Raw genomic sequence first — 15,749 nt, forward strand, 5'->3', positions numbered from 1 at the left:
AACCTGTACTTTGTCCTAGCTCCATTCGCAACACGGTGGCAATGGTCCATCTGACCTGTCAAACGCCACCTGGATTTCGAGGGTTCAAGCTGTAAATTGTATGTGTCTGGTTTAATACCCTAGTTTTGCCAATCCTTGGGCACTCAAACAGGACCGACTGAACACAACTCATTGTTGCTTTCTGATACCTAATTGAATTGCAAGAAGTATGTTTACCAACATAGACTAAAGGCCTGAGCACAGACATGTTCCATATGAATACATTTGAGAAAATTATCCTGTCTTATATGGGAGCAAATTATGCACCTTTCTGGCATGCAAAGTCCATCTGAACGGTATCAAGAAGTTGCTGTCTATGTAGGGCTTACACTGCCCTATCACCTTTCTTTCCACCAAGTTAATAGGAAAGCGTACGGTTTAATGTTGCTGGTACTGACTTAATTACTAACGGGAAAATCCCTTGAGATGGAGCTAATCAATAGATATTAAGCAGATCTACATTTTGTCAAATTCAGACGGTTTTCATGTGGGCTTTGACTAGAAATCTTTCTGTTAGTACTCAAGCTAATACAGCATGCAGCAATAGTGTATGTGAAGGCTCTTAGGGCCATATTATCAAGAACGGCGATAACATTATCGCCGTTTTTGCGACAGGAAACTGCAGCTAAAGCGGCGATAAGGGGCTTGATAAGATGCCCTAGAGAATTCCAATAGAAGCCCAGGTTCTGGTGTGAAGGACATCAAACCTGGGCTTCTATTGGAATTCACAAGGGCATATTATCAAGCCCCTTATCGCCGCTTTAGCGGCAGTTTCCTTCTGCTAAAACGGCGATAATGTTATCGTCGTTCTTGATAATATGGCCCTTAGGGAGACATTCTTTGAAGTAAGCACCCTGCAAAAATAAACATAATTTAAATAATATTAACAATGATACTCAGAAGAACGCCACACACGTTTATTTTTGTTGATGTAATAATGAATGCACTAATTTTGGGTGCAGAGAGTATACCTATCATTTAATGCACAGTATTGTATTTAAATGTGGTCTTTCTGTTAGGTTTCTTTTCAGAAGCAATGCACAAGTCTGAATAAGATACTACTCTTTAAATGGGCCTAGTTCTCTTTGTCAGCTCATCACGACTTTGTAGAAGGTTGTGGCAGATTGAGCCCATCCATACACAGATGCTCATTTCACTTTACACTGTTTGCAGCTTCATGCCCACCATGTTTGAGGGAGTTTGAGAGGGGAGGGTGTGCTACACCTTTGAGAGTATTGTCCTACTGATCCTCAGACTGCAGAGCAGTGATCATACGTCTTCTGTTGGGGACCACCCACCCTCAGTAGCTTTGAGAAGGATACAATCGGAGGTGTGGGGTGGGAAGAGGGCAGCTGGCTCTAGAAACCCTACTTATCAATAGCATGATACCGCATACACACTTTACTAATTATATTTTTTCCAACCAGTTTTGATACATTATACTTTGTGGCGAACAACTGATATTTTGTTTGTATAGCAAACTTTCATGTTCATGCTGACATGGAGGCTACGCTGCTAATTGGCAACATAAACAAGTACCGTGCCTTGTCTAAATCGCTCCTTGATTGACGTAAAATGTCTGAGAGGACCTCATACAAATCACATCTCATTTGTGACCTTCGCCCCAGTGACAACTTGAGGGACAGTGTTTGCCGAAGTGTGATTCTTATGCAATCTTACAGTGCATTGGATGTCATGTAATGCACTTGTTACGGTGAATCAATCAATCAATCATAGTATATATAAAGCGCACTACATACCCGTGAGGGTCTCAAGATGCTGGAGGGGGAGGGGGAGACACTGCTACTGTTCGAAGAGCCAGGTCTTGAGAAGTCTCCTGAAGGTTAGGAGGTCTTCAGTCTGCCGCAGGCGGATGGGGAGGGTGTTCCTTGTCTTGGTGGTGAGGTGGGAGAATGATCTGCTACCGGATGTCACTCTTCAGATGTGGGGGACGGTGAAGACTGACCTGTATTTCTTAGGATGTTCGTACACGTGGATATAAAAGAGTGTAAAGGTAGATGTAAAATTACAGGGTTCTGTACACAAGAATTGGGAGAGCTACAGTGGACATGAGGTATGTGCACAATTCATTTACAGACAAAGGTTTCTCTTTTCTTATGTTGCTGTCCGAAAGGGGACTCAGGAAATATACGCACTCTCACGAATAAAAATACATGCATGTACAAGCTCAATTTTGCACCAATTTACCGTAGAGAATGTTGTAGATCCGAAAGCGTAACTGCACTTCATACAGGCCAGCTTTTCAAGTGCAGTGATGCACCACCTGACCCTCTATATATGTGCTCTATATAAATAAGTGCTGCTGTTGCCTAGCAGCATTTGGGCATATTAATCAAAAACAGTGGTTTCTAAGAATCAGAAAATGTTGATTGGATCAAATGGGATGTGAGCGGCAGAAACGTATGCTTTAATCTCTGCTGGATTTCATTCTTTCGCAGACTCTGTTAATAACCTTGCACTGTGCCTTTGACTTGATGTACTGTGCGTGAATATTAAATCCAGAAAGCGCAGATGGCTTCTGTCAAGAGAAATCAATAGATGCTAACATGCATTTTCCCATTGCCCTTGGTGCACAACTTTGCAGCCGTGTCCATCGTTAAATACGGCTATTTCTCGAGGTGATTGCCGGCGACTTATCTGCCATTTTAAAGACAGTGAAATTCATTATTCTTACTTACCACACACACAAGTCCTTGAAAAGACTAGATGGAATAAAAAGTGGTCAGTGCGCATTTCGACATGTGAAGAAGATGTTGAGAATTTAAGGAAAATTACATTCAGATTCGAGCTGAAAACCTCCCTTGTGCCTTGAAGCAGGCAGGTGCGATAACATAGATAATACATAGATCTTAAGTAAGCCTGGGCAAAGCACTACACTACGCTCGCGTAGTTTGCGAAATTCGCGCTACTTCGCACTACGCGAATTGCACGTAGCACAGTGCGAACACGCGTAGCGTAGTGTTGCGTAGTGCTGCGGTCATTTTTTGCTTACTCGCGGTCCTCAACGTCAAGTTGGCGACCGCGAGCAAGCAAAATGACATCCCGGCGAGACTTTTTCCTTGTTCGCGATCAGCAACATCAAGTTGGCGATCGCGAGCATGGAAAATAAACCTCCCGGCGAGATTCCCAACGCGAGGAGGTCAGGTGTCTCATTGCGAGTGGTCGCGTATGATCGCGACCGCTCGCGATGAGAAACTACCAGTTCACGTTTAGAAAGCTGCCGCTCGAGTAAAAATCTACTCAAGCAGCAGAAAACTACAGCTCGCACTGTGCAAGATGCCATTTTCAATGATTGCACAGTGCCGGTTGCTTGTCCGCACTGTGCAATCATTGAAAACGACATCTGGCACAGTGCGAACAAGGTACTACGCAGTTCGCGAAGTGCTACGCGTAGCTCGCGAAGTGCGAAGTGCACTTTGCGTAGCTTCGCGAAGTGCCACTTCGCGAACTACGCCCTGGGTTAATCTTAAGGTCCCTGAAACAGTAGCCTTATGCTGCCATGTTTTTCATCCCGAACAAAATAAATAAATACCTCACGGGACGGGTAAGTTTTTTTTAGGTAAGTATATTCAAGAAGATCAAACGGGAACAGTCAGTTGATAAACAAAGTATTCATCATAAGAAATTGTTCAACTTTACACACAAATATTATCTTCATCCATTTTTTTGCTGACTAGCTTATTCTCGTGTAGATTTTATACTGAAGCTATTTTTATTCAGTACTGTATATCCATGTTATTTTCATTACTATTTTACTCATACTCTTCAAGGCTTTCTTTAGAACACATGTTTTGTATTATTTTACTGTTTCTCATAATTTTCTTTGTATTAAATTTGAATTATCTGTTGACTTTATTCCCTTTTCTTTGTTATTTTCTTTCTTACTTTTCTGTGTTTTTCGGTTGTGACTACACATTTTTCAATTTTGGTACATCTGTCCTGCAATGTTTGCTGTATATAAATAGAAGAAAAATGCTTCCGTTATTAATGGATTCCTTGGAGTACTAATAAACAACTCTTAAGTTGCATTGTAATGTGCCTGGGATTAGTCACGATTGTGAAAGCTAGCATGACATTGCTCTAATAAAAAGCCTGCATGCACATCTGTGAGTAATTGCGAATAAATTAACATCACCATCTAACGCTTGATTGTAGAGCAGTGATGCCCTTTACCCAGAAGCAGGTCACATTTCCAGGGAGCTTTTCTATTCTTTACTTTAGGATTTTGGAATAAGTTTGATGAACACCTGTAAAGTGACACGAAAGATTCTGTGCATTTGTGCACATATGCTAGACTAGGGTGTGCATACAATCCATTTTTGAGAATACATTCTAAATCCTGCTTGGTAGAACCAGCATTGGTGAAAAATCACCACAACAAGGAATTTGCAGAGCATAGCAGTCCTGGGCAGAAGAAACACTCAGGGAGAAAAATCCATGGTGTTCTGCTATTCAAGAAGGAAGTTTAGACTTGAAAAGCAAAATAATTCTCCAGCAGGTGCATTAAACATATCACCTGGTCTGCAAAGCTTCACTTCCTTCAATGAAGCCACTGCAGTAGCAGCTCCACAGAAGGCAGAGAGCTCCACCTGCTGGCTGGGCATCTCTAAGTTTGGTGAGTAGTTTTCTAATAGGAAGGCGAAGTAGTGACCTTTGCAGGTCTGACAGACTAGATGACTTACTATAAATAATCTTCAAATTATTTTAAAATATGTGGAAGAGTTCTGGAACAAAATAGTGAATTACACGTCAGAAATGCTTGTTGCTATTCACCTCTCCTTTTTAATTTTTTCCTGTATACTCTCTCTTATGTGCTAACCTGCACAAAAGAACAGCCTTGTTTGATGCACATATCTTTTATAATTTTAACATATGCAGTAAGTTTATTCTGTGTACATTCATCCAAATGTGGTTTATGTTTTTCTGAAAATATACATTTAAAGTAAACAAAAATGGATCACCATTTATTTTAATAACCTAAGAAGTTAGAAAATGTTTATCTTTCTTATAGAATATTATACTCGTCTTGATTTAGCTAAATTTTAATATGCAAGGGAGGTGGGACATTTCGCACATGGGAAATGCTAACATTCAGTGAATTGTGGACATAGCTGCTTCTGGGATTTTCTAATTCAGATCATTGCATTGATCAAATCCTTAGACTTTCAGCTGTCTCCATTGTTTAAATCTCTCACTGTTGTGCTGGCAGAATGTAGGAAGGAGGTTCAGGTGAAAATCAGCTACTTCCACAGGTGTCTAATTACACAATTCCTTCGTGATAAACATAACATTGTTGATAAATGTAATGTTTAACATCTGTTGAATTTAAAAAAAAAAAAACTAAATCCCCCTCACAAATAATAGTGGTTCAGTAAAGACACCCTAATGTTAAATAGTAGCAAGTTTGCTAATTCCTTGTTGTTTCTCATTTAAGAATAAAGAGACATTTCTTGAACAAAAACAGCAATTGTAGTGAATTTCTGACGTTAGTTATTCACTTTAGTTGTCAGTATTGATTTTTAGGAACACACATCCGTTCTTTGTGCAGGTATCCGACTTTAATGTAAAAAATGAAGAAATTTTTATAAAAACATATTTTTGAAAGGAGTAATATGTGACATCATCAATCTTATTTCTAGGTAAAAAAGGTTTTGCAGCAAGAGGGGTTTGGTAGAAAGAAAAGAGGCTACAGAGATATAAATGATATTGAAATCAACATGAACGATCCGTTATTCTCAAAGCAGTGGTATCTGGTAAGTTTTACATTTGAACATTTAATTTTGTTATCTCGAGTATGTGATAATGCATAAAGAACAAAACACTGAAAACTTAAGAAAATGTTTATTAACTCATTTCGCGGTAACTAAGTAGAACAATGCCTGGTGAACAACTTGTAACTTCTGGGCTTGTCATAAATTGTGAAATTATGACTTGGAATCATTTGTTAGCATGGGCAGCACTTTTAATTGTTCCAGAGGTATGTAGCCCAAAATGAGTGAATCTTTCAACCATAAATGGTCTATTGATTAGTTTAAGAAACTCCCATAGTGGAAACGACTGAAGGAGAACTCTCTAAAATGCAATAGTAGAAATATAATATTGGTGAATGCACTATGACGTATAGACTGTACCAAGTTATGTTTGTTACTGTTTAGTTCATATCAGTTTGAAGCCAAAAACAAAGGACATGCACACTCGTGCGCAGAATGTATAAAACTGTATTGCCTGTTGAGATGGGCAACTGGTTGTATAATGCCTAATAAAAATAATTTAAAAACAGAAACTCCCATAGCAGCCTCGATGAACGTATATGTATTAGTTGTGATTTTGTGTCAACCAATAGACCAGAATTGGCAAATCCAGATGATCTGGCTTTAATCCGCTAAAGCTCCCAAATACAGCAATGTATAAGAGGCCCCATTTTTTCAAGGGTGCTTCCTGGTGGATTTACTAGGCAGAAATATAATTCCACTTGCAGAATTTGCGGAATTGGGTACTCTGTGTCATGCTTATAACACAGAGTTCCTGCCAAATTCTGCCAATCAGTGCGTGACGGAATTATTCTGCTATTTGTGCCTCGCAGGAACAAAGCAAAGCTCCACAATGCGCAATTGCGAGCGAGGTTTGCCAGCCCATGGCGCGATTTCCAGTCACCACAGCGCCTTCTGGTGCCATTCTATAACACTGATGGATGTGAGCTGTTGCCGTCAGAGAGGGCTGCCGTTCGAGTAGATTTGTTGCCGCTCAAATAGATTTTCTAACCGAGCAGCAGCAAAATCAATTCAAATGGCTGCATCCCCTTTCTCAACGCATGGTGCTGTTTGCACAGATTTTCTGCGCAGCTCGTGCTACCGGTGCTAAACTGCAGTGTAAACAGTACAAGCAGCATATTTCCTGCCTTTGGTGGAATCCCATGGAATCTTGCAGAGTTTTTCTGTAACTATGCAGAATTCTGTGGAGTGAAACTCTGCAATCTCTGCCCACCCCTGGTGGACACTGAAGACATGGCTTCCCTTTTGACAGAGGTCAGTTTGGGGGCTTATACTGCCCTAATTATTAGAGTTATTGATAACCGCTTTTGAAATTCACAAGCCCCATCTTTATCTAACAGTAAAAAATGATCTCTCCTGAATGGGCAAATTGTTCTGAGGTACCTTTGATCTGCCAGATTAGGAGCACAACAATTAACTCTACTAAGCATGGCGGCTCAAAGGGTGACTTTCATTAGAGAGTAACTCAGGAAAACATGGCTCATAAACATGTGTGAAAGAACTGGGCTAGGGCAGTTCTGACCTTAGGGCTACATTCTACACACATGAATTGGTATACAAGGAACCATCTCTGGTCTTCATACCACTAGTCAATCAAAAGTTATAATTTAACACAGTTTTAAACCTGGTGGGCATTTGTGAAAAAAAGCATATACTGTAAACGTTATCACCAAGGAACGTTGAATTCCATTCAGTATTCAAATGCATTATTAGGGCATAGAGGTACTATGCATCATGCTACATACAATTAAAAATGGGCCTCATCTGACACAGACCTACCTGTGTTCAGGAAAAAGGCCGAGTCAGACAACGGTCTTCCTCACTCATACTACATGCGTACATGCGTATAAACACATTTCACACACAACCTTCTCAATACCTCTTACCCCAGGTTTCCAAAATAAAAGGCACACACTGGGAATTGCAGATCATGCCCAATTTATAGGGGTCCTTAGAATGAGCCAGGTTTTACTTGGAAATCCGATGCCTGATAAAAAAACACATGGGCCAAAAGGCAAAACAATATGATTTTCACAGGTAACACTCATTCCACAAAAGTCAATGTGGTTCTTCTGAAACTATTATTATATGAGGGAATAGAAACCGTTTCTTTGACTTTTGTACAATGATGGGATGAATTAAGGAACAAACTTGCTATTGAATATAAAATATTCCAACCAAATGCTATAGCAAAATATTTGAGGCAAAATGTTATTGTGTACAAAGCTTATGGCTTTTAAGCTGCTTGCTAATATGATCGGTTTACAAATAATATAATTGATTTTGCCAAATGCTTGAAAAGTGATACTTTGATCTAATGTCATTAAAAAAAATAAATGTAGTGTAAATTAACACAACATATACATTATAAAATGTAAAATGTTTGCATCTTTTGACTCGGATGAATAAACAATCTATATTTCATATTTGAGATGCTCTGCCAAGCATTTGGCAGTGCAGAATTTTATGACTACCACCCACACATTTCTTTGTTTTGTGGAGTTGGCTGTATTCCTTTGAACATCTGCAGCCGTTGTGGAGCAATAGATGGCTAAATTATGCAGCTCATTTGACAGAATTATGAAACAACAAAAGGTAAATAATGCAGTATTATGCATTTAAATACAAATTAAGTGACACATTCTGTAGCAATATTGTGGACCTAGATGAACATTTGAAAACACATTGAAATAAAACAGTTCCATATGATATGGAAAATACCTAACGCAGAAATAAAACGACATATATTCAGCAGATCCAATTAAAAAATATTGACAAACAATTAAGTATTTTGACGTGCATGGAAATAGAGCAATGTAACGCTGTTGGATCTGCTTCCCAGAGTAAACGTGTTCATGTAGAAAATGTGTGATTGTGTGACTTTCTACTCCCCAGAAAACAAGCGCACCTGTAAAAAAAACCTCTTTTTATCTGTGTATACCAGCAGTGATTTAAAATATGACTTCAGGTTTTTGATTTGATCTGAGTTCACACCACAGATTCCATGGAATAAGCACTTTCCAGCACAATACAGCCTTGCAGGATAGTACTGTGCAGGTGTGTATCTAAATATCCAAGACAGAATATCGATGTTACTAAATAATGGCAACATTTTGAAAAAAATATCAGCAGGTAAGTAAGTCTAGATTTTCTAAACCTAACTTCACATATATGTCCCTAGGCAGTACATATATCTTCAAGTTACATAGATGTGGAGTTAGGAATAGTACATTTATACCTCCCTGTATGCACTTATCTTTTGATATTTTGTCCCTCGATATTCTGTTCTCGATATTCTTGTATGTTAATATTCTTCAGGTAGATATTCAGTACCACAGTGTACTTTCCTACATGTTGATGTAGGTGTTTTGATTGATGGCAAATTAAGATTGAAGTCACAAGACTTTAATCCATAGATGTAGAATATTTTTGATCTATCTAAATTATGTGTATCCTCTTCAAATAAATGCTGCTATTACATCAATGCGAAGTAAGAATGCACCTGCATGAATAGGAAAACAAACCAATTTGTAACAAAGTATGAGTCATTCTTGCTAGAATTAAATTTAAAGAAATAAGGTTTTTGTTTACAGTAGCAGACTGAAGCTCATCCTCAGTCTTTCAGTTGGAGACATTAAAAGGTTATGTGTAACATGCTGTAAAGAAGACGAAGGAGGCAATGATAGTCTTCTTGTAGATTTAATTAAGTTCAACAAATAGGACCACTGATACAAAGTGGCACAGCATCCAACAGTCCCAGCTTCAACTGCCAAAGCTCCCACCCTTCCAGAACCTCCCCACACAATTCCACCCCATGAGACCCGGAATGTACACCTACATTCCAGACACAAAAGGAGGAAGCAAGGTAGGACCAAAAGGAGAAAGAGAAGAAGAAATAGTAACCCACAACACATCCCCCACCCCTACAATAAAGGATGATTACATTGCAAGAGACAGAGATGCAAAAACAGAATACATGAAGTCAAAAAAACACTACACAATAATGCAAGAAAAATGTGGTAGAACAAAATAGACATCTCAAGACATCTGATAATCTTTATGCCAATTCGGCTTACATCTCAACCTTCTACAAGTGCCAAAACCTGGAACCTGGGAAGCGGCATTGCTGCAAGCTGGTTTGGGAACAGATTCACATGTCGGGACAGATCCACGAACATTAACCCCAGGTTCCCACTTGACCAACCTGGACATGCTCCACACTTCACCAGAGTCCAAAACAACCACATTCTTCCTGACCTCCTTAATGACAAAGGGCCCCATAAACCGCGGCCGCCCTTTTTTTAACAGACCAGGATTTCTGATCAATACTTCATCCCCCACACACCAGTGTCTACAAGTTGTGGAATTTCTCTGATCAAATCTGCGCTTATACTCTCTCTGATAAGCACTTCTCCTCGAGTCTACCTGCTCATTCATTTTGGAATCATTCACATCCAACTTCAACCAAGCAGGACTCAGCTTGTCATGAGCCTTCCTACCTCTTAAAATAGAAAAAGGAGAAACAGAAGTCAGCCAATTTGGAGTGGTGCGATGAGCCCACCACGTCTCCCTGAGCATCTTCTTAAGAGAAGACCTAGTTTGCAAAGCCCTCTGGGCACAATTTTTAACCAATTTATTCATGCTTTCCGCAAGACCATTGGCTTGCGGTGAGTACAACGCTGTCTTGAAATGAATGATGGACAACTCTTTCAAAAATCTGCTCATCTCATGCGAGACAAATTGCACCCCATTATCTGTAATAAGCCATTTGGGAATGCCTTCTCTTGAAAATTCCTCTGAGAGAAATTCAATAACAGTTCTAGTATTGACAACAGACACACATTTAGTGACCACCCATTTAGAGGTGTAGTCCACCAATAACAACACATAACGCTCATCAGGAGGAAATAGCTCAAAAGGCCCAGCAATATCCAAACCCAACTTGGACCATGGCTCAGAAGGAACATCTACTGGAGAAAGAGGTGCCACCCGAGTTTTTTTGCTTTTGTCACTGTTGGCACAATCCCAGCAGTCCTTTACGGCACCTTCCACCTGACGATCCATTGTTGGCCACCAGTACCATTCACGTACTCTGGCCTTGGTCAGATTCCTCCCCAAATGCCCTTCATGTGCCAAATTGATAATCTTCCCCCTAAGCCCCTGAGGAGGTATCACCCGATTACCCCTCAACAATTTTTCATCAAAAACACACAATTCATCCTTAACATTAAGAAAAGGCTTCAAGGGCTCAGGTACCTCACTGTCCACAGGCCAACCCTTGATAGAATACTCCTTGAGCATCTCCAAATCTTTATCCTCATGAGAATTAAAAGACCACTCATCAGAACCAACAGCAGATTCATGCACCCATGCCACCAAGGAATTTTCCACTTCCACACCTGATTGCTGCAAGGGTAACCTCGAAAGACAGTCCGCAATCGCGTTCTTTGAACCTTGCACGTATTCAATCACAAAATTGAATTCAATCAACCCCTCCATCCAGCGCTTGATCCTAGGTGAGATATTATCAGCCTCCCTGCAGGTGAAAATTTGACACAAAGGGCGATGATCAGATTTAATAACAATAGGTATTCCCCAAAGGTAAAACTTAAAGTGATGTATTGCCCAGAAAACCGCTAATGCCTCCCGCTCAATCACAGAGTAGCGCTCTTCTGCACCCTTGAGTGAACGAGACGCAAAGGCAATTACTCTGGATTCACCATCCACAACTTGTGATAAAACTGCCCCCAACCCAAGCATACTAGCATCAGTGCACAATACAGTTTTCCTGCGAGCATCAAAATGCCCTAAGGTCGGCATACAACCAATCTTCCCCTTAATGGAGTCAAAGGCAGAAGAACAATCATCAGACCATGAAAATTGCACCCCCTTCTTAAGCAGCAGCCTAAGAGGAGAAGCAATCACAGCAAAGTTTGGTACAAATTTAGAACAAAACTCCGCAAGTCCTAGAAATGATCGTACCTGATCCTTGTTGATAGGTACAGGAGCCTTCACAATACTCTCTGCTAAATCCAATTTAGGACTAATCCCCTCAGCAGAGATGGTATGTCCCAAATAACTCACAGAGGACACCCCAAATTTACATTTTTCCTTCTTAATAACCAAGCCAGCTTCCTGTAGCCTTAGTAACACCATCCACAAATGTTCATCATGTTCCTCTTGATCCTTCCCATACACAAGAATGTCGTCCTGGAAGATAAGAACCTTTGATAATCCTCCCAGCACCTTGTTCATGACCCTCTGGAAACACGCTGCGGCAGAAGCCAAACCAAAAGGCATGCGAACAAACCTAAAAGCCCCCAGAGGTGTCACAAAAGATGTCAAATGTCTCGAATCTGGATGAAGTAGCACCTGATGGTATGCGGATGACAGATCCATGACACTAAAACACTTAGCATCCTTGATAAGAGCAAGAGTTTCAGAAATGTTAGGCAAAGGTTGTCTGTCAACCCAAATGTGCCTGTTCAAGCCGCGCAAGTCCACACACATGCGAATCCCTTTCCCACCATCCTTAGAAGCCAAAACAATGGGGGCCAACCATTCAGAACACTCAATTTCTTCAATGACCCCCATGACCAACAGCCTATCAAGTTCTTGCTTTAAAGGTTCCATCATCAAATGAGGAACTTTCCTCACTTTGGAAACAAATGGTTGAGCATTTTCTTTCAGCACAATCCTATGCTCAAAATTCCTCAGTAACCCTAACTCATCGCTGAAAACCTTAGGAAAACATAAACTGACATCCTTGCCAGTTAACACCTCATGAGACAAAAGTAAGACTTTTTCAGGAGAATTGGGATTCAAAATGATCCCCATGTCCCGTTGGTGCCTCCAGCCTAAAAGATTATCACCTCTCTTAGCCACATAAACCTTCCCCACGGTTTCCCTGTCCTTGTACTGAATTTTCCTAACCACATATCCCAAAACATCTATCCTGACACCCCCATAGCCTACAGGGTTGATGTCAGGAGGAAATAACTCAATCTTATCTAGACCAAAAACTGCATCCCAATTGGCATCACCAACCATCGTATAGGGTGAACCAGAGTCAGCCAAAACGGGGAAACGTTGACCACCAATCAATACATCGCACATGGGCATGTCTAAACCATCACCATCCACCAGACCATTCTCCTTGACACTACACACAAATTTCTTCTCCTCTTCAACATAACGCACAACTTGATTGTCATCCACATAACGCACAACCTGACTACCTTTGTTCTGACACACTCTGGCATAATGGCCCTTTTTGCCACACTTATTACAAACTACAGACCTTGCATAACAGTTAGAACTATTAGGAAGATGCCTGTCGCTACCACACCTAAAACACTTAAAACCAGGTCTGATATTCTTGAACCCACTCTGTTCAGAATTGGAAGTCTTGTAATTAAAAGTAGATTGTTCAGAATCTTGAATTTTTTTATCCTTGTCACCAACATTACCCTTGGACCCCCACTTACTTTCTCTAGCATCATCTTTCTTTAAATCATTTTTCTTTATCTCATGAATAGCTTTCTCATCAGCTGAAGCATCATTACTTTTCTCAGGTCTCATCTCTCGCACCCACATATTAGTGTTCTCCATACCCTCAACAATGGCTAGGATTTCCTTAAGATCAGGATTCTTGGCAAGAAGCTTTTGCTGCACCTTTACATCATTCGTGCATCTAACAACTTGATCTCTGATCAAAGAGTCAGTCAGTTGCTCAAACTCGCAAGTGCGAGCTAACGTCTTCAAAGCAGCCACATAACTGGTAATTCTCTCATGCTTACCCTGAACCCTGCTAAAAAACTTCTGACGTTCCAAAACCACATTAATTTTAGAACCAAAATGCCTCTCAAGCATCATGATAGACATGTCGTAAATATTCTCAGGCTCACCTTCCCCACGTCCAAGAACAATCTCATCCAACCCATCATACACATGTCTGCCTTCAACCCCCAAATTATGTAACAAAGTAGCTTGCTTGCGTACCGCTGAAAATTTTTCACCCCCAATAGCTAATAAATACGAATCAAACAAAGGCTTCCATCTCTTCCACGGTAAGATGGGATCACCTGCATCGGAAAGAAACTGTGGGGGTTGAGACATACCAGTAGCCATAGTGCAAAAACAAATGAAAGCCTATAGTTACATTAACAATTGTGCAAAAAAAAACAAAAGATAAAAGAGTACCACTGTCCCACACCCACAAGAAAACAGTACTTCAGTAAGGAGTGCTGGTGTTGATCACGGAGAAATCACGAAGCAGTGAAGAATTGCCCCTAAAACTTCACACGAAGAATTGTGCAAGTCAAAGATAAATAACTAACAGTACCTCCACAGACAGTGCGTACATCACGGCAATAAGGATCCTTTGATGAACAGAGGTGTGCGCATCACCGCGCATGTGCAAGGCAACCACAAAGTTCCTCAACAAAATGAAGGTGTGCGCGTCACCGCACAGAGAAGGAATCAGCCCTTGTTAGGAATTCTCGAGAAAAATGAAGGTGTGCGCGTCACCGCGCAAAGAAAGATTCAGCCCACTCTCCAATGCGTATATATTTCACCACAGACTAAACGCTAATCACAACAAATGGTGTGCGCATCACCGCGCATGGACAGGAACTTCACACCCTAGCGCGCATGTCAGAGGGATCAGCTCCAGCTTCCTCGCTACCTCCGACGCGCATGCGCGAGCTCCAAATCCATTAGAAAGATCGTCGCTTCCTTGTTGCCACTGACGCGAATGCCCAAAAATCTTCCGGAAACCAACCAAAAGTGCTCTCTGTCGTACCGGAGCCCTGCCTCTCAACGAAGCTCGCTGACAGCGTCACTCGAAACCGGAGATCTCCACAGCACGGCAGTCGCCAAGGCAACTCAGGTAGGCAGAATACGGCCGTTGTTAATCATTTGCTTTTCGAGACAACAACGTGTACAATATTAGTCCTTTGGAAATCGTCGACTCTTTTTCTTTTACCAATGAAGAAGCACTCTCACACGTCTGGGTTCGATGGGGAAACCAGTGGTCCTGACACCTGTCCCCACACAGGTTCAACTCGTCGCCAGTGTAAAGAAGACGAAGGAGGCAATGATAGTCTTCTTGTAGATTTAATTAAGTTCAACAAATAGGACCACTGATACAAAGTGGCACAGCATCCAACAGTCCCAGCTTCAACTGCCAAAGCTCCCACCCTTCCAGAACCTCCCCACACAATTCCACCCCATGAGACCCGGAATGTACACCTACATTCCAGACACAAAAGGAGGAAGCAAGGTAGGACCAAAAGGAGAAAGAGAAGAAGAAATAGTAACCCACAACACATGCTTCCCTCTTTAATTACATTTTGCAATCAATAGTTCAATGTTGAGCAGTTATCTTTTGCAAAGTGTTGTGTGTACACAACACTTTGCGCGCTGCATCACATTTGGCGATGCAGCGTGCGCAATGAAATTTGTTTTATTCATTTATTTGTTTACTTACCTCTGTTCGGCCGTATTCCGGATTTTACTACCACCCCACCCTGCCCCTCCCCCGCCCATCAGCGCCACGCAGCACTCCCACCATGGGCCGCTACTGATATCTACCATCCACTACCTGGCAGCAGAGGTTGAAGGCACATGTATGCTCTCAATCTCTAGTTTAAATTATAGTCGCTATCAGGTCCTCATAAATCCAGACTATATAATATAATTTTCCACTCAACTAGGGCCGATGTGCTACAAAAGACTTAGTTTTGTCATTTGAAGAACCACTGAGGTGAACCAGAATTGCATTGGTGTAGGTCCTTTCAGACTTTGTAGAAAAAACGTAAACGTCAGCAATTACATTTTCGTACATGTGAAGACAATTGACAAAAACCATAGAAGGGACTGCACTGCTTACACGTTGAAAAGGAAGCCACTGCCTAC

The 15,749-nt window shown here is 41.0% G+C and overlaps 1 protein-coding gene across 1 annotated transcript in view; it reads left to right on the forward strand.

Annotated features, from left to right (window-relative positions):
• The window catches only part of PCSK2 (proprotein convertase subtilisin/kexin type 2), an 845,391-nt gene that overhangs the window by 336,764 nt on the left and 492,878 nt on the right, over window positions 1-15,749 (forward strand). Inside the window, exon 3 of the mRNA XM_085612711.1 lies at window positions 5,700-5,813. Coding sequence (XP_085468837.1) covers window positions 5,700-5,813 — 114 coding nt within the window. The remainder of the gene's footprint in view (window positions 1-5,699; window positions 5,814-15,749) is intronic.

The sequence above is a fragment of the Triturus cristatus genome, chromosome 6 (genome assembly GCF_964204655.1).
Source record: "Triturus cristatus chromosome 6, aTriCri1.1, whole genome shotgun sequence".
Taxonomy (NCBI): domain Eukaryota; kingdom Metazoa; phylum Chordata; class Amphibia; order Caudata; family Salamandridae; genus Triturus; species Triturus cristatus.